Consider the following 18,369-nt stretch of genomic DNA (forward strand, 5'->3'; position numbering starts at 1 on the left):
TTAATCTTGAGATTATTGTGTTAAAAGTAAACAGGAAAAAAAATGTAAGATTAATTTTTCAACACTTTAATGAGTAGGACCCTTTTGGATCCCCAATCATTTTAGTGTGCTTTGTTTTTAAGTGTAATTGCTCAAAAAATAATAATGAATTAAAATCAATGTTGTTATGAGTTATTGACCTTTTTAAAGCTCCAATTATTATATAATCTCAAATATTCCACTTAAAAATTTTATTGGGTGAAAATATTACATATTTTGTGTTTTTTCCATAAAAAAACAGGGTTTTCTTTGACAAAAAGAGCATACAACTTAAACCTTTAAAAACGTTATATTGACAGATAGACCTAATGTTGATCTAGAGATTTAAACCTAGAATAATAATAATAATAATAATACTGAATAATGACACATTTTTTATATTTTTTGGACCAAAACCCTTTGGGGATCCGGGATCAAGCCTGAGTGGAGGCCTAAATGTATACTTTTTATACATATATTGTATTGGTTTTTAAAATAAAACATATCAAAATGGCCCCTGCTTGCTTTTATTTTTCAATGTGCGGCCCTCAGTGGAAAAAGTTTGGACACCCCTGCTCTACACACACATAACATGCATTTACTGTAAAAAAAAATCACATTAGCACCATGGACAGTTCCTGTAGTCTTCATATGAACCACAGTGCTTACTTTTCATGCTGGGTACATTCATTGCGCCACAAGGCACTCACACATAATATTCTACACCAAAACTCATCTAATTATTATTCTTTTGTAGCTTTTTTGTCCGCCTATAACTTCTATATCGTTTCTCCGATTGATCCCGTTTGAACTTCAAAACAAATTTAGGATACAGGGGCTCCTTAGGAAAATAATAATCGTCTTTCCCAAAATTCATAGTTTTTATGTATTTTACCCATTTTTCCTTAACTACTCTTTCCACAATTTTCAACCACATCAAAACATTCATCTTCACCAGGACAATATGGTAGTTATTTTTTTTAATTGACAGTTTTCCAGCGTTCATGTTTTTCCACAACAAAAATGTGATACTTCTCCTTCCACCATTCTTACTAACGGTTTTAACTTTCCCTCCTAAAAAAAAACATTATTGTAAGTATATGTTACACACTATCAGGAAATATTTTGTTGTAGCAAAAAAAATATTGATTTAGTCCGAAATTAGCAAAAATGCAGTACTGTCTCCGCAATGTATCATGGGTACCCATGTCATTCTGACCTATTGCATTATAAGTACGCAGTGTCAGATCTTTTACAGCATTATTGCACAAAACCCAAAACCAGTGAAGTTGGCACCTTGTGTAAATGGTAAATAAAAACAGAATACAATGATTTGCAAATCCTTTTCAACTTATATTCAATTGAATAGACTGCAAAGACAAGATATTTAATGTTTGAACTGAGAAACAATTTTTTTTTTGCAAATAATCATTGACTTAGAATTTAATGGCAGCAACACATTGCAAAAAACACTTTTCCACTTTGCATCAGTCCATCTTAGCGAAGCCGGCGTTTCTGGGTGTTGTTGATAAATGGCTTTGGCTTTGCATAGTAGAGTTTTAACTTGCACTTACAGATGTAACGACCAACTGTAGTTACTGACAGTGGTTTTCTGAAGTGTTCCTGAGCCCATGTGGTGATATCCTTTACACACTGATGTCGCTTTTTGATGCAGTACCGCCTGAGGGATCGAAGGTCCGTATTATCATCGCTTATGTGCAGTGATTTCTCCAGATTCTCTGAACCTTTTGATGATATTACGGACCGCGGATGGTGAAATCCCTAAATTCCTTGCAATAGCTGGTTGAGGAATGTTGTTCTTAAACCGTTGGACAATTTGCTCACGCATTTGTTGACAAAGTGGTGACCCTCGCCCCCGTCCTTGTTTGTGAATGACTGAGCATTTCATAGAAGCTACTTTTATACCCAATCATGGCAACCACCTGTTCCCAATTAGCCTGTTCACCTGTGGTGTTTGACGAGCATTCCTCAACTTTCTCAGTGTTTTTTGCCACTTGTGCCAGCTTTTTTGAAACATGTTGCAGGCATCAAATTCCAAATGAGCTAATATTTGCAAAAAATAAAGTTTAATATCTTGTCTTTGCAGTCTATTCAATTGAATATAAGTTGAAAAGGATTTGCAAATCATTGTACCGTATTTTCTGCACTATAAGGCGCACCTTCAATGAATGGCCTATTTTAAAACTTTGTTCATATATAAGGCGCACGGCATTATAAGGCGCACCACATTATAAGGCGCATAGAATAGATGCTACAGTAGAGGCTGGGGTTACGTTATGCATCCCGTTGTTGCGAGACCTGTTGTGGCTCAATGTTGGTCCATATATAAGGCGCACAGGATTATAAGGTGCACTGTCAGCTTTTGAGAAAATTAGAGGTTTTTAGGTGCGCCGTATAGTGCGGAAAATACGGTATTCTGTTTTTATTTACCATTTACACAACATGCCAACTTCACTGGTTTTGGGTTTTGTATTTGGCATGACTATTTTGGTGATTATTACAATTCTCACCTGTCTTTCCTGAACTTGGTGTTCATACTGTTGTGTGTTTCCATGCGTCTCCAGTCCAGGAACAGTCTGCAGGCGGGCGACGTGGACGGGGCCAGAAGACTCGGACGACTGGCTCGTCTGCTCAGTATCGTCTCCATCGTGCTGGGAGTGGTGGCCATCATCGTCTACATCTCATTTTCAGGTAGGAGAACAAAACAAATAATAGTTGTCAGGTGTATTTATAACGACATGGCTTCCCACACTTGAAAAGGAAGGACTCGATGAGGCTCAGGATTTCACTCGTATTTCAGTTTATTAACTGGAATCTTGGAAGGTGAAAAACCTTTAAACACACAAGAATAAAAGCTTTTAAATAAAATACAGCATTTTGCAACAAACAAAGTAAGTACATTAACTCAGGTATTTTATAAAGGTAAGTACATTTTTAACATTAATTAATACACATTAACCAGCATTTCACTTAACTTAATTAACTTAGATTAATAAGGTAAATTAGGCATTAAATAAACAGAAATATAGTTCACATGTTAGAACCATCTACTTTTAAAGCAACGTGTTTTACCTTAAGTTTTAGCCTAAATTATTTTATACAGACTTTAGACATGAATTTCTACAACAAGTTTAACTTGACACTTCTCTATTAATTCATATGAAATCAAGCATTTTAAACCAATATTACTGTAGTTTTTAACATAAACACTTTTAACAGAAATACTATTTTTATACATGAATTAAATGTTTTACTTTGCCTTTTAATAAAGCAAAATCCACTCTCTATATTAATATACTTCAAATTACATTTACAAGGCTATAAGCGCCCTAATTGCCCATTTCTTGTCTCTACAAGTAAAACAAATATTTGTGGTGAATAAGATAAAGAAAAGAAACAAAATAAGCACCAATTGTACCTTATTTAACAGTTCAATTATCTAAATAAACATTCTTCTGAAGTTGAGCTCTGCCATCAATCACAGCGCATAAACTTCAACAGTCGGATCATGATTAAACAGTCCAGTGGAAAGAGGTGAGCTCACCGGTAGTCCGTTTGGTTTGAGTCCTTTTTCCCATGCGTTTGTGAAGTGCTTTCGTGGTTTTAGTGATCGTCTCTGTCTCTGCTGCTCTCAGCTCCGTCCTGCACACTGAATGAAACGGGTGCATTTGTTTGCTTTGTCCTGTCTGCGCTGCTCATCAGTCTGATTGCGCTCACCTGCTGGAGAGCGCACCTGGTGAGGCGCGCCGCGGAGCAGCGCTTCTGCTGTGACGCGCATGCAGCGCTTCTGCTGTGACGCGCATGCAGCGCTTCTGCTGTGACGCGCATGCAGCGCTTCTGCTGTGACGCGCATGCAGCGCTTCTGCTGTGACGCGCATGCAGCGCTTCTGCTGTGACGCGCATGCAGCGCTTCTGCTGTGACACGCATGCAGCAGCACAGCCGCTGTCACACACACACCTTCAGCCGCACCTCCAGGCAGATCGCCGCAACACCTCCCACTCGATCTTTGCAGTGTAACCTGGAAAGATCGCACCTCTCAGGCGAGCTGGTCTCCCCTGACCTGATCCTCCGCCGGGATGAGGACGACAAGGCGTCGGACGTCTCGATGCAGTATGGTGCCCTGGAAGTCCTTCTCCTTAGACCTGGACTCTTTAACGACAGGGTTTGGAGTCATCACCTGAACGCACCCACTTGGAGAGACTTTCACGTGGACATCTCGGACAATGCCTTTGGGATCTGCGTTCACACTGACAACTCTTGCTAGCTTGAACTGACCCCTCAGTGCATTTTGGTCGCAGAGCCACACTATGTCTCCAATGGCAGCATTTCTTTCAGCAGTATGCCATTTACTGCGGATGAACAGGTTTGGACCTGCGAGTTGGCTCCAGGACTTCCAAAAGTAGCTGACTTGCATTTGAATCTCTTGCAGCCTTTTGAAGGGGTAAGTTGTGTAGTCGAATGTTTTGAAATCTCCACTTTGTGTGGCTCGACCAAGCAACAGGGTGTTTGGAGTGATGTATTGGATGCCGTCCTCACGGCACTGGACTCTAGCGTCGATAGGCCTTTCGTTGGCAAGGTTGGCGGCCAGCTTGAGTACAGTCAGGAATTCACTGAAGGCAAGGCCTTCTCCTCTACCAAGGCTTTGTAGAGCTCTTTTGGTGATCTTGACAGCAGCTTCGGCGGCACCGTTTCGGTGAGGTGAATCGGCTGGAAGGATTCTCCACATCCAGTCGGTCCCATTCCTGGCAGCATATTCTTCTAGTGATCCTTTGTTTTGTCGTCTCAGGTAACTGTACATCTCTTCAAGGACAGGTTTTGCTCCAATAAAGTTCGTACCTGGATCGGACCAGATCTTCTGAGGATGGCCTCGGACAGAAGTGAACCTCTGGTAAGCAAGTAGAAAGCTCTCCGTTGTTAGCGTGTTTGCCAGTTCGACATGGATGGCTCGGCTGGACATGCAGCAGAAGAGCACGCCCCATACTTTCATGCTCACCCTCCTCTTGACATCATCCTTCACTTGGTACGGTCCGAACAGGTCGACAGATGTGAATTGAAATGGTGCAGCCGGATTCGATCTCTCCTCAGGCAAGTTTCCCATTATTTGCTGGCAGGTCTTTGCTTTTGCTTTCTTGCACACGACACACTTGTCAACAACTTTTTGGGCAATAATTCTTCCTTTGATGACCCATGCTTTCTTTCGCATCCGCAGTGTAGTTCCTGCCACTCCTTCATGTCCCTCACTGTGTGCTTCCCGGGCTAGGAGGGTGGAGATCCAGGCCTGGAACGGTAGCAGGGGAACAGCTCTGTGGTCTTCTCTGAAGGTCTGGATCCTGCCACCACACATCAGGAGTCCGCTTGTTTGGTCCTTGTAAACAACCAGTCTGTCTGTTGTTGTGTTTGGAAAGTGTACGCCCTCCTGTGCTGCCAAGCATAGGTCTCTGAACACATCTTCTCTTTCGTTCACAGTGATGACACCAGATGAAGGTACTGCCTCCCACTTTTCTTTATCGCCGGGGCACAGGAATTTCTTTACTGCTCTCCAAGTCCATACTATTGTCCCGACCAGCCGTCTTAGATTGCTGAAGCGCCTTTCGTCCAGTAGCTTTTGGACTGCTGCTGCTGCAGGTGGTCTTCTGAATCTGGACTCTGTTTCTTGGACTCTTTTTGGGTCCTGTGCTTTCTGTTGACTTCGGGTGAGTACGGCGACAAATGTTTTCTTCTGTATTTTTGTGATATTGTCTCTTGCTTGTGCGGCGACGTCTTTGGCTGATTTCTTCGGCCACTCACTTTCAGGAAGTCGAAGGAACTTTGGACCTGACTGCCACTCGGATTCCTCAGTTAAGTCATTTGGACTGGCCCCTCTGGTTATGATATCTGCAATGTTCTCGGGCCCTGGAATCCACCACCAGTCTTGGACATTTGTGCTGCTTTGGATCTCGCCGACTCGGTTGGCAAAGAAGGTCTGGTAACCATAACTCTCCCGCTGGATTGCGCCTAGGACGGTCTGACTGTCGACGAGATGGTACCACTTCTCAACATCGATTCGGCAGTGTCTCTGGAAGTAGTCCTTCAACCGGGCGGCAAAGACTGCTCCACACATCTCCGCCTTCACAGGGTCACCCTTGTGGTCGAGAGGGGTCAGCTTGGCCTTAGATTCAACTAGCCTCACAACAACACCATGGCTGCAGCTCCAGCGTAGGTACAGCACAGCGCCATATGCGTGCTCACTGCCATCAGAGAAGGTGATGCCACTTGGTTTTGCACGTGGATTTGGTGGTGTCAGGGGTCTGGTGAATCTGAGTTGGCTCAGCTCTGCATAGTCTTCTAGGAGCTTTATGGCATCTTCTCTGAGTCCTTTGGACAAGGCGGCATCCCAGGTGTCTTCTATGCAGTACATGACTTTTGCTTCTTGAAAAGCTCTTCGGATGAGGATGGCTCCCTTCTGCTTTGCAGGAGCCACGAGGCCGAGTGGATCATAGAGACCAGAGACTTGGCTCAACAGTTCTCTTCTGGTGAATGGATCTGGGGTTTGTCTTCTTACTTCATCTCTCAGTAAGTCCTGACCAAGGCGCATTTTCCTCTTCTTCTTGGAGAAGTTCACTGCAACCATGACATGTAGTGTGTCATCCTCAATGGTGTAACCAAGGCCGAGGGCTTTGTTATCCTCTTCAGTGAGCTGGTTTGGCAGGATCATGGTCTTTGACTCCATCTTCTCACCTCTCGGCCCTTTCCTCCCACTTTGATCGGAGTAGACCCAGGGCTTCATGATGAATCCTCCAGCTTTAAGGATCTGTTCGATGTTGGATGTGAGGAGTTTGAGGTGCTGGAGGTTGTTGTGAGAGGTCAGGATATCATCCACATATGCATCTTCCTCTATCACACGTTTCTCTTCTTTGAAGTGTTTGAATGAAGGCAAGTTGGCGGTCTCTCTCATGGCGACTTGGGCTATGCAACCAGCAGGTTTGTCTCCCATGTTGACCCTTGTTATGGCGAAGTCTTCTATTTCAGCCTTTTCAGTGTCACGCCACAGGAACCTGTGCAGGTGGACCTCTCTCTCTTCCAACCAGACAGAGTTGTACATCTTGCGGATGTCACCGAGGGCAGCAAAGACACCAGCTCGGAACCTCAGTAGGACAGCTCTGATTGGGTTCAGGACGTCAGGACCTTTGATTAGTATGTCGTTCAAACTCAGGCCTCTGTACTTCTGGCTGCTGTTCCATACTAGCCTCACTGGGGTGGAGACTGAATGTGGATTTGGTGCAATCAGGTGACTTATGTACCACACTGGCCCAGTCCAACTCTGCAGAACCTCTTTGGATAGCTTCACTGCAGCTTTGCGATGAAGCATTTCATGGACTTGTGACATGTAGGCTGTCTTCAACTCCGGTTCCTTTGCCAGCTGCTTCTCTGTCCTGAGGAATGTGGCTTCAACCGCTCTCCTGTTGTTGGGTAGAGATGCTGGATCTTCTGTCCAGGGATACTTGGCATGCCAGTGGGGATCAGGGCTGTGATGGTCTCCATTCACATACATCAACCCGTTCTTCACTATCTCCATCTCTCTTTCTTCAGCCAGTGTCATTTCTTTTCCCCCGGGTTGGCAATTCCCACAGCGACATCCTCCACATCTTGGCTCACAAGCAGCTCCAATACTTTCCCACTTCCACCACTTCAGAAAGTCTCTGCTGCTAGTGGCTGTATTGGACTGGGTGTGGGGCTTGTCGGGAGACTGGCAGGAGATTGGATCTCTACAGATGAGTTCACTGTATTTGACTGCTGCAGTTCTCATGGATCTTGCGAAGTGTGTCTTTGATGTGTGGGCCATTAAGGTGACTTCTTCAAAGAGGTCCGGGTGTGTGCCTCCGATCGTCTTGCCGAGGGGGCCGTCCCAGAGCACAAGGTTGCCAACAGAACGAACCTTCTGGGGTACTAGCTGGCCTTCCTTGTGGCTGATCAGGAGTTGCACCTCTTTGGGTCTAGCAAGGTCTCTTAGGGGAACATCTGGGAAGATTTTCTGTAGCTTAATAGCTGGAACATGTCTGTGAAACTCTGCAATCTTATCAAGGCCATAGCAGATTAGTTGATGTGACCTGAGGGTCCCTCTCGGAGTGTTGACCCGAATCTTGAGGAGGTAGCGCTTAGTTGCAACAGACACCTTCATCCCTCCAACGCCGTAAACCACCAGTGTCACATCTTCACCTCTCAGGTTCAACTTGCTGGCAGCTCTATGTGTTATATAGTTCGTGTCTGATGCCAGGTCGATGAGGGTCCCAATTCTCTGTCCATCGTTGGCAGTGACATCAAAGAGCATCAGGATCACTGGATACTCATGCAAGCCATTTTCCTCTAGAAGACCTCTTTCAACTGCTGTGGTGTTGTATGCTCTGGATGTGACGTTGCAGAAGGTGTCTCGACACTGCTGCGCCAGCTCAGGGGTAAGCCTGGATAGGAAGTCTTTTTGAGCTTCGGTGTATCTTTTCCCCTCAGCTCTCACTGGACTGGATTTAGGTGTTCTTTGGGACTGGGGTCTGGCAACTGGACAGAGAAGGTAATGGTGTTGGTCTTTGCACTCTGGGTTCCCGCACAGATACGTGGTGTTTCTGCAGGGGTCGCTGCTGTGGACCTCGAGACATCTCTTGCAGGCACCGAGCTGTTGTGCTGCATCCCTCTTCTCCGATGGCTTTAGGTTGATCCTAAACCTTCTGCAGAAATAGAGTCTTCTTCTGTGCTTTGGGTCACCACAAATGATGCAGCCTGCTGTTTTACTGCTGGACTTGGCTGACTTTGTTCTGGCATACTTGATGAGCTTAGTCTGCTCCTCGGCGGGTTCAAAGACGTTGCTCAGTTGACCTAGTTGCTCATATATAGATTCTTGGGACTTTAGGAATGTGATGAGCTTGTCGAAGCGGTTCTGGGGGTTAACAGTGTTTCCTCTGTCAGCAGCATAGGTGAGCCAGTCTTTCTTCAGAGTTTCTGGGAGTTTGCTCTCGATGGATCTAATCACCAGTGGGTTCTTTAAGGCGTCTGCATTATCCAGTTCGTTTAGATCATAAAGGGCCTTTTCCACAGTTTGGATGAGCTCTACGATTTTCCTTGGATGGCCGCTCCTGGCTGATGGTCTTGCTTGTAGCTCTTCTATGATCTCAAGAGCAATGCTGGCTTGGTTCCCAAACCGGTTTTCCAGGACTCTGAAGATCTCATCTGCTGAGCTGTACGTTGACAGACGTAGTTCCCTGGCCACCTTTTCATCAAGGCTATCCAGTAGTTGGAATTTCTTAACCTCTGAAGATCCGGTTGGTTCACCTTGCTTCTGCAGAGCCTCCCATTCCTTCCTCCATCTGTAGTAGTTTCGCTGGTTGCCGGCAAACTTTGGTAAGGCTGTGGCCTTTAGCTTTATCGCTGCCACTGGAGCTGAGCTGCGGGCTGAGATGGGCTGGGGTCCAGCGTCTTTCTTTATACTTGCTGCTTGGATGAGGGGGGCCTTCTGTGACACCAGCTTGGGAAGGACCACCTCGAGCTCTCTTAAACGGTAATCAAAGTCCTTTTTCTCGGCAAGCGGAGCCCAGTGGTTCCAGTTCTGGTGCGCTTCCTTTGCCTTGTCCACCAACTTCTGTAGGTGGGTCAGCATGAACTCACAAGCCTCCAGAGTTGTGTCTGGCTGGAAGGAGACGTTCCTGAATTCGGCCTCTGCAACTTGTAGAGCCAGGGAAAGTTCCTTTTCTCCATATGTGGTCCAGAGCGTCTCTCGGATTAGGAGTTTGACTTCTTTCGTCTTCTGCTCACATTCTTTCTCCGTCTTTGCTATGTCGGCTTTCTGGGGGTCGCTCAGCTCCTCAGCGTCTGCCATGTAAGCGGCTTCCACTTCTTCGTTTGCCTCGAAGACACGAGAGCTCTCTAGCATCAGCTTCTTGAAGTTCTCCTGTAACTCCTCCTTAGACATCTCTATGTAGGTTCTCGTAATGTTGTTGGCAAGGCGGGAGAACTGTCTCTTAGCTGTGGTCCTCTCCACTTTCAGTTCATCTGTTGGCTTTGGATCAGCCATCTTGCTCTCTTTGGCTGACAGACAGCAGTCTTTGTCCTCCAGGCCCCAGGTGGAGTGTCCTCCCTCTCGGTGGTGGCCGCAAGTGGAGTCTTTTGCTGGTCACAGACGGTTTTTCACTGTCAGGTGTATTTATAACGACATGGCTTCCCACACTTGAAAAGGAAGGACTCGATGAGGCTCAGGATTTCACTCGTATTTCAGTTTATTAACTGGAATCTTGGAAGGTGAAAAACCTTTAAACACACAAGAATAAAAGCTTTTAAATAAAATACAGCATTTTGCAACAAACAAAGTAAGTACATTAACTCAGGTATTTTATAAAGGTAAGTACATTTTTAACATTAATTAATACACATTAACCAGCATTTCACTTAACTTAATTAACTTAGATTAATAAGGTAAATTAGGCATTAAATAAACAGAAATATAGTTCACATGTTAGAACCATCTACTTTTAAAGCAACGTGTTTTACCTTAAGTTTTAGCCTAAATTATTTTATACAGACTTTAGACATGAATTTCTACAACAAGTTTAACTTGACACTTCTCTATTAATTCATATGAAATCAAGCATTTTAAACCAATATTACTGTAGTTTTTAACATAAACACTTTTAACAGAAATACTATTTTTATACATGAATTAAATGTTTTACTTTGCCTTTTAATAAAGCAAAATCCACTCTCTATATTAATATACTTCAAATTACATTTACAAGGCTTTAAGCGCCCTAATTGCCCATTTCTTGTCTCTACAAGTAAAACAAATATTTGTGGTGAATAAGATAAAGAAAAGAAACAAAATAAGCACCAATTGTACCTTATTTAACAGTTCAATTATCTAAATAAACATTCTTCTGAAGTTGAGCTCTGCCATCAATCACAGCGCATAAACTTCAACAGTCGGATCATGATTAAACAGTCCAGTGGAAAGAGGTGAGCTCACCGGTAGTCCGTTTGGTTTGAGTCCTTTTTCCCATGCGTTTGTGAAGTGCTTTCGTGGTTTTAGTGATCGTCTCTGTCTCTGCTGCTCTCAGCTCCGTCCTGCACACTGAATGAAACGGGTGCATTTGTTTGCTTTGTCCTGTCTGCGCTGCTCATCAGTCTGATTGCGCTCACCTGCTGGAGAGCGCACCTGGTGAGGCGCGCCGCGGAGCAGCGCTTCTGCTGTGACGCGCATGCAGCGCTTCTGCTGTGACACGCATGCAGCAGCACAGCCGCTGTCACACACACACCTTCAGCCGCACCTCCAGGCAGATCGCCGCAACAATAGTTCAGCATCATTTTAAGGGACAGTGGAAACTTTGCTGACTTTGGTTGACTTACATGTGTACAAAGTTAACCACTGGATAACAAAACCCGATAAATTGAATAAAACCTTCAACTAATGATTTTCATGGCTGAATCGGATTAGTTAGGTTTTGTACATAGTCCACAATCATTCAAAGTACCGTATTTTCCGGACCATAGGGCGCCGATGAGCGGGTCTAGTCAGGTCTAATTTCATACAAAAGGCGCACCGGATTACAAGGCATATTAAAGGGGTCATATTTTTTTAAATATTTTTCTAAATGTAAAACACTTCCTTGTGGTCTACATAACATGTAATGGTGGTTATTTGGTCAAAATGTTGCATAGATGATGTTTTACAGATTAATTCAAGTCGCTTTCTGACAGTCGCTTCAAGATGCGTCGTTTTGTAGGTGGTCTTATTTACGTAGCTCACCTTCGACAGCGTCTTTTCTCCGTCATCTTTGTTGTAGCGGTGTAGCGTGCAAGGACGGGCGTGGAAGAAGTGTCAAAAGATGGAGCTAACTGTTTTAATGACATTCAGACTTTACTTCTATCAATAACAACAACACCAGAAATGTGGCCCGTGAAAAACCGTCCGACCGGAACTCTCCAATAACTAAAGTTCCTTGGGTGAATAATGTAAAGTCACAACACCGGTATGTTTTAGCGCTTTCATGGCGAGTTTACTGAGAGATATAAGTAAGAACTTTACACTACTTTATAATAGAAATGGCAAGAAGATAGAGAAAAAGAAGAAGCTTATCGACTACGGGGTCCATACGGACTACAAAGGCGGACGAACGCGCACATTTTCAAGACTTATGCAGATCCAAAATACAGATCAGCAGGTACCAGAAGGTAAGAAAAGTTGCTTTTGCATAATATTGCGAAACAAAACGCCAGATAATATGTCTTACCTTATACACACACCATAATAATACTCCTATGTTGAAGCACAGTACAATCCATCAAGCGGTGCGGCTTCATAGCTTACCAAAGTCGTACTGAAAACATTTTGATACATTTTTGAGCACCGTGTGTAATGTTCTACATTTTCAATGGAGCATACAAAATGTTGGTGTTGTTTACTTGAGTCATATTGCAGTTTACACATATCTCTTATGTTTGACTGCCATCTACTGGTCACACTTATCATTACACCATGTACCAAATAAAACAGCTTCGAGGTCGGTAAGCACAAACAAAATGATTCCGTACATTACGCGCGCCAGGTCGAGTTTTGCGAAAATGAAAGGATTTTAAGTGCGCCATATAGTTCGAAAAATACGTTATGTGTCAAATTAAATTTGGCCCCCCATGGATGTTTAGTTACTGCTCAATGGCTGATAAGAAAACAAAGTTAGCTCCATATTTTTGACACTCCTCCTTTGACTCCCATCCGTACGGGCTACAATATTTCATTACAAAAACCAAAAAGTGACATTTTGTCACGGAAATGGTTTAAAACGTGGATTTGTCTGTGGACATTTCACATGCCTGCTGAGGGGATATTTCACAATAATGCATGATATGTAGGGATGTCCGATAATGGCCTTTTGCCGATATCCGATATTCCGATATTGTCCAACTCTTTAATTACCGATACCGATATCAACCGATACCGATATCAACCGATATATACAGTCGTGGAATTAACACATTATTATGTCTAATTTGGACAACCAGGTATGGTGAAGATAAGGTACTTTTAAAAAAAATTATAAAATAAAATAAGATGAATAAATTAAAAACATTTTCTTGAATAAAAAAGAAAGTAAAACAATATTAAAACAGTTACACAGAAACTAGTAATTAATGAAAATGAGTAACATTAACTGTTAAAGGTTAGTACTATTAGTGGACCAGCAGCACGCACAATCATGTGTGCTTACGGACTGTATCCCTTGCAGACTGTATTGATATATATTGATATATAATGTAGGAACCAGAATATTAATAACAGAAAGAAATAACCCTTTTGTGTGAATGAGGAGGGAGTTTTTTTGGGTTGGTGCATTAATTGTAAGTGTATCTAGTGTTTTTTATGTTGATATAATTTTAAAAAATAAATAAATAAATAAATAAAAAATTAAAAAAACGATACCGATAATAAAAAAAACGATACCGATAATTTCCGATATTACATTTTAACGCATTTATCGGCCGATTATTATCGGCCGATAAATGCGTTAAAATGATCCCTAATGATATGTCAAGCACACTTTTTAAAAGTTGATATTGTTTTCTCTCCCTTTCCTTTCTCTAACAGTTTTGCAGAAATGAGGGACACAAACAGCCCCGTGACGTCCAAACACAGATGCAACGAGAAGAAAAGAAAAGAATGCATACATTTAAATCTGATCTGGTTTCGTTTCTACCATATTGTAACTATGACATCATGACGTTCCGGAAGCAATAGCAAAGTCATGATCTTGCTCCTGCATGCATTACAACCCACTAACATCTGCTCCATGCGACACTATTACGGACAGGAAGGAGAAGACACTTTCCAACGTGTGATTACGGACGAGTGAGCACAGGAGACTTTTTCTACACCAGTGATGGGACGCTTTAACAGCTTCTCCTGTTGGACAGCAGCATATAATCCTCCTATATTGAAAGCCGACACATCAAAAATGAGATGTACGTTTTGTACCATGTGACTACGAAGGCAGCGGACTGAATCGTTAAGACTGACGGAATGAGAAGTTTGTGTACGTGAGGAGTCAAGCGCTTGTTGAATCATCCCCCCAAAAAATATGATTATTGCTTTGTATATGCAAACACAGGTGCACCCTTTCACATTAATCACTTTCATTTGCCGCACCTAACACTTAATCTTTGCTCCAGCTCTTCACCTAATGCCCTTAATCTCTGTTTACAACCTTTCTACTTGTCGTATATCCTCAGTGCTACGCCAGACTGGTTCAATTCAAGTCTTTTCTTGTATATGTAAGCGGAAATATATATGCAATATGTATGCATGATGTACAGTATGTTTCTTTAAATGACCTTCACTTCAATCAACATCCAGATCTAACAGATTGTGTTTCATATCAGACAGTGATCATCAGTGTTACCACACACACACACACACATACTATATAGTGGGTAAGGCACCTTCACAATACAGATAACATTAACTTCAGGGGGGGGCGTGAAAGAAATTTGTGAGGTTAGGTGTGTGTGAGGTAATTGCGTACCGGCATCTTTAGTGTTCGTAAAGAACTATCTTGACACATAGATAAGCAAAATAAATAGTGAGGTGAGATGGCGGGGGAAAGGGGCCGTGAGAGGCAATTGGGTAAAGAACTACAGATAAAAAAACATGAACTTCAGGGGGGCGTGAAAAATAATTGTGAGGTGTCGAGGGAAAGTGGGCGTGAGAGGCAATTGCATAATGGCATCTTTAGTGTTTGTAAAGAACTACAGATAAAAAACATGAACTTCGGGGGGGCGTGAAAAAAAATTGTGACGTGTCTAGGGAAAGTGGGCATGAGAGGCAATTGCGTAATGGGATCTTTAGTGTCCGTAAAGAACTATCTTGACACATAGATAAGCAAAATTAACATTAACTTCGGGGGCGTGAAAAAAAATAGTGAGGTGAGATGTCGGGGGAAAGGGGCCATGACAGACAATTGGGTGAAGGACTACACATAAAAAACATGAACTTCAGGGGGGCGTGAAAAATAATTGTGAGGTGTCGAGGGAAAGTGGGCGTGAGAGGCAATTGCGTAATGGCATCTTTAGTGTTCGTAAAGAACTATCATGACACATAGATTTAAAAAAAAAAAAAAACTTAACTTCGGGGGGGGCGTGAAAAAAAAATTGTGAGGTGAGATGTCGGGGGAAAGGGGCCGTGAGAGGCAATTGGGTAAAGAACTACAGATAAAAAAACATGAACTTCAGGGGGGCGTGAAAAATAATTGTGAGGTGTCGAGGGAAAGTGGGCGTGAGAGGCAATTGCGTAATGGCCTCTTTAGTGTTCGTAAAGAACTATCATGACACATAGATTTAAAAAAACATAAACATTAACTTCGGGGGGGGGCGTGAAAAAAAAAATTGTGAGGTGAGATGTCGGGGGAAAGGGGCCGTGAGAGACAATTGGGTAAAGAACTACAGATAAAAAAACATGAACTTCGGGGGGGGGCGTGAAAAAAAATTGTGACGTGTCGAGGGAAAGTGGGCGTGAGAGGCAATTGCGTAATGGCATCTTTAGTGTTCGTAAAGAACTATCATGACACATAGATAAGCAAAATAAACATTAACTTCGGGGGGGCGTGAAAAAAAAGTGAGGTGAGATGTCGGGGAAAAGGGGCCGTGAGAGACAATTGGGTAAAAAAGTACAGATAAAAATCATGAACTTCGGGGGGGCGTGAAAAAAAATTGTGACGTGTCGAGGGAAAGTGGGCGTGAGAGGCAATTGCGTAATGGCATCTTTAGTGTTTGTAAAGAACTATCATGACACATAGATTTAAAAAAACATAAACATTAACTTCGGGGGGGGGGCGTGAAAAAAAATATTCTGAGGTGAGATGTCGGGGGGAAAGGGGCCATGAGAGGCAATTGGGTATAGAACTACAGATAAAAAAACATGAACTTCGGGGGGGGCGTGAAAAAAAATTGTGACGTGTCGAGGGAAAGTGGGCGTGAGAGGCAATTGCGTAATGGCATCTTTAGTGTTCGTAAAGAACTATCATGACACATAGATTTAAAAAAACATAAACATTAACTTCGGGGGGGGGCGTGAAAAAAAAAATAGTGAGGTGAGATGTCGGGGGAAAGGGGCCGTGAGAGGCAATTGGGTAAAGAACTACAGATAAAAAAACGTGAACTTTGGTGGGGTGTGGGAAAAAAATTGTGACGTGTCAAGGGAAAGTGGGCGTGAGAGACTATTGCGTAATGGCATCTTTAGTGTTCGTAAAGAACTATCTTGACACAGACAAAAAAAACATAAACATTAACTTCGGGGGGGCGTGAATAAAAAAATAGTGAGGTGAGATGTCGGGTGAAAGGGGCCGTGAGAGGCAATTGGGTAAAGAACTACAGATAAAAAAACATGAACTTCGGTGGGGTGTGGAAAAAAAATTGTGACGTGTCAAGGGAAAGTGGGCGTGAGAGACTATTGCGTAATGGCATCTTTAGTGTTCGTAAAGAACTATCATGACACATAGATTTAAAAAAAATAAACCTTAACTTCGGGGGGGCGTGAAAAAAAATTGTGAGGTGAGATGTCGGGGGAAAGGGGCCGTGATAGGCAATTGGGTAAAGAACTACAGATAAAAAAACATGAACTTCGGGGGGCCGTGAAAAAAAATTGTGACGTGTCGAGGAAAGTGGGCGTGAGAGGCAATTGCGTAATGGCATCTTTAGTGTTCGTAAAGAACTATCTTGACACATAGATAAGCAAAATAGACATTAACTTCGGGGGGGCGTGAAAAAAAAGTTAGGTGAGATGTCGGGGAAAAGGGGCCGTGAGAGACAATTGGGTAAAAAAGTACAGATAAAAATCATGAACTTCGGGGGGGCGTGAAAAAAATTGTGACGTATCTAGGGAAAGTGGGCGTGAGAGGCAATTGCGTAATGGCATCTTTAGTGTTCGTAAAGAACTATCATGACACATAGATTTAAAAAAAATAAACCTTAACTTCGGGGGGCGTGAAAAAAAAATTGTGAGGTGAGATGTCGGGGGAAAGGGGCCGTGAGAGGCAATTGGGTAAGGAACTACAGATAAAAAAACATGAACTTCGGGGGGGGCGTGAAAAAAAATTGTGACGTGTCGAGGGAAAGTGGGCGTGAGAGACAATTGCGTAATGGCATCTTTAGTGTTCGTAAAGAACTATCTTGACACATAGATAAGCAAAATAAACATTAACTTCGGGGGGGCGTGAAAAAAAAGTGAGGTGAGATGTCGGGGAAAAGGGGCCGTGAGAGACAATTGGGTAAAGAACTACAGATAAAAAACATGAACTTCGGGGGGGGCGTGAAAAAAAATTGTGACGTGTCGAGGGAAAGTGGGCGTGAGAGGCAATTGCGTAATGGCATCTTTAGTGTTCGTAAAGAACTATCATGACACATAGATTTAAAAAAACATAAACATTAACTTCGGGGGGGGCGTGAAAAAAAAAATTGTGAGGTGAGATGTCGGGGGAAAGGGGCCGTGAGAGGCAATTGGGTAAAGAACTACAGATAAAAAAACATGAACTTCGGTGGGGTGTGGAAAAAAATTTTTGACGTGTCAAGGGAAAGTGGGCGTGAGAGACTATTGCGTAATAAATAAATGATAAATGGGTTATACTTGTATAGCGCTTTTCTACCTTCAAGGTACTCAAAGCGCTTTGACAGTATTTCCATATTTACCCATTCACACACACATTCACACACTGATGGCAGGAGCTGCGTGGCGAAGTTGATAGAGTGGCTGTGCCAGCAATCGGAGTGTTGCTGGTTACTGGGGTTCAATTCCCACCTTCTACCTCCCTAGTCACGTCCGTTGTGTCCTTGGGCAAGACACTTCACCCTTTGCCTCTGATGGCTGCTGGTTAGCGCCTTGCATGGCAGCTCCTGCCATCAGTGTGTGAATGTGTGTGTGAATGGTAATGGCATCTTTAGTGTTCGTAAAGAACTATCATGACACATAGATTTAAAAAAATAAACCTTAACTTCGGGGGGGCGTGAAAAAAAAATTGTGAGGTGAGATGTCGGGGGAAAAGGGGCCGTGAGAGGCAATTGGGTAAAGAACTACAGATAAAAAAACATGAACTTCGGGGGGGGCGTGAAAAAAAATTGTGACGTGTCGAGGGAAAGTGGGCGTGAGAGGCAATTGCGTAATGGCATCTTTAGTGTTCGTAAAGAACTATCATGACACATAGATTTAAAAAAAATAAACCTTAACTTCGGGGGGGCGTGAAAAAAAAATTGTGAGGTGAGATGTCGGGGGAAAGGGGCCGTGAGAGGCAATTGGGTAAAGAACTACAGATAAAAAAACATGAACTTCG

At 43.1% G+C, this 18,369-nt stretch overlaps 2 protein-coding genes across 3 annotated transcripts in view; one reads left to right on the forward strand and one right to left on the reverse strand.

Moving 5' to 3' along the window:
• The window catches only part of trarg1a (trafficking regulator of GLUT4 (SLC2A4) 1a), a 40,729-nt gene extending 25,563 nt beyond the window's left edge, over positions 1-15,166 (forward strand). The window contains exons 2-4 of one of the 2 annotated variants that reach the window (XR_009828366.1): positions 2,604-2,730; positions 13,641-14,747; positions 15,086-15,166. Coding sequence is in view for 1 of the 2 variants with exons in the window: in XM_062068095.1 (XP_061924079.1) it covers positions 2,604-2,730; positions 13,641-13,654 (141 nt within the window). In the remaining variant the exon portion in view is untranslated. Of the gene's footprint in view, positions 1-2,603; positions 2,731-13,640 lie in introns of both variants that reach the window. The other variant, XM_062068095.1, reaches the window with a different exon arrangement.
• Positions 5,830-11,319, reverse strand: LOC133663677 (uncharacterized). The gene is made up of 5 exons (XM_062068362.1): positions 11,198-11,319; positions 11,025-11,129; positions 8,532-10,312; positions 5,947-6,626; positions 5,830-5,854 (listed from the first exon to the last, which is right to left on the reverse strand). Exons 3-5 carry the CDS (start codon positions 10,077-10,079, stop codon positions 5,830-5,832), a joined length of 2,253 nt encoding a protein of 750 aa, XP_061924346.1. The 5' UTR covers positions 10,080-10,312; positions 11,025-11,129; positions 11,198-11,319.
• Positions 15,167-18,369: the final 3,203 nt, after the last annotated feature.

Source organism: Entelurus aequoreus, linkage group LG13 (assembly GCF_033978785.1).
Source record: "Entelurus aequoreus isolate RoL-2023_Sb linkage group LG13, RoL_Eaeq_v1.1, whole genome shotgun sequence".
NCBI lineage: Eukaryota > Metazoa > Chordata > Actinopteri > Syngnathiformes > Syngnathidae > Entelurus > Entelurus aequoreus.

Bases quoted from the DNA above. Each gene is read 5' to 3' on its own strand.
- LOC133663677 (XM_062068362.1), bottom strand. From the start codon at position 10,079: ATGGCTGATCCAAAGCCAACAGATGAACTGAAAGTGGAGAGGACCACA. The intron at 6,627-8,531 runs GTGAGAGCTGAG...AACTTCTCCAAG, and splicing joins GAACACCTAAATCCAGTCCA to AAGAAGAGGAAAATGCGCCT. The intron at 5,855-5,946 runs GTGGTGGATTCC...AGTGGCAGTCAG, and splicing joins AGCACAAATGTCCAAGACTG to GTCCAAAGTTCCTTCGACTT.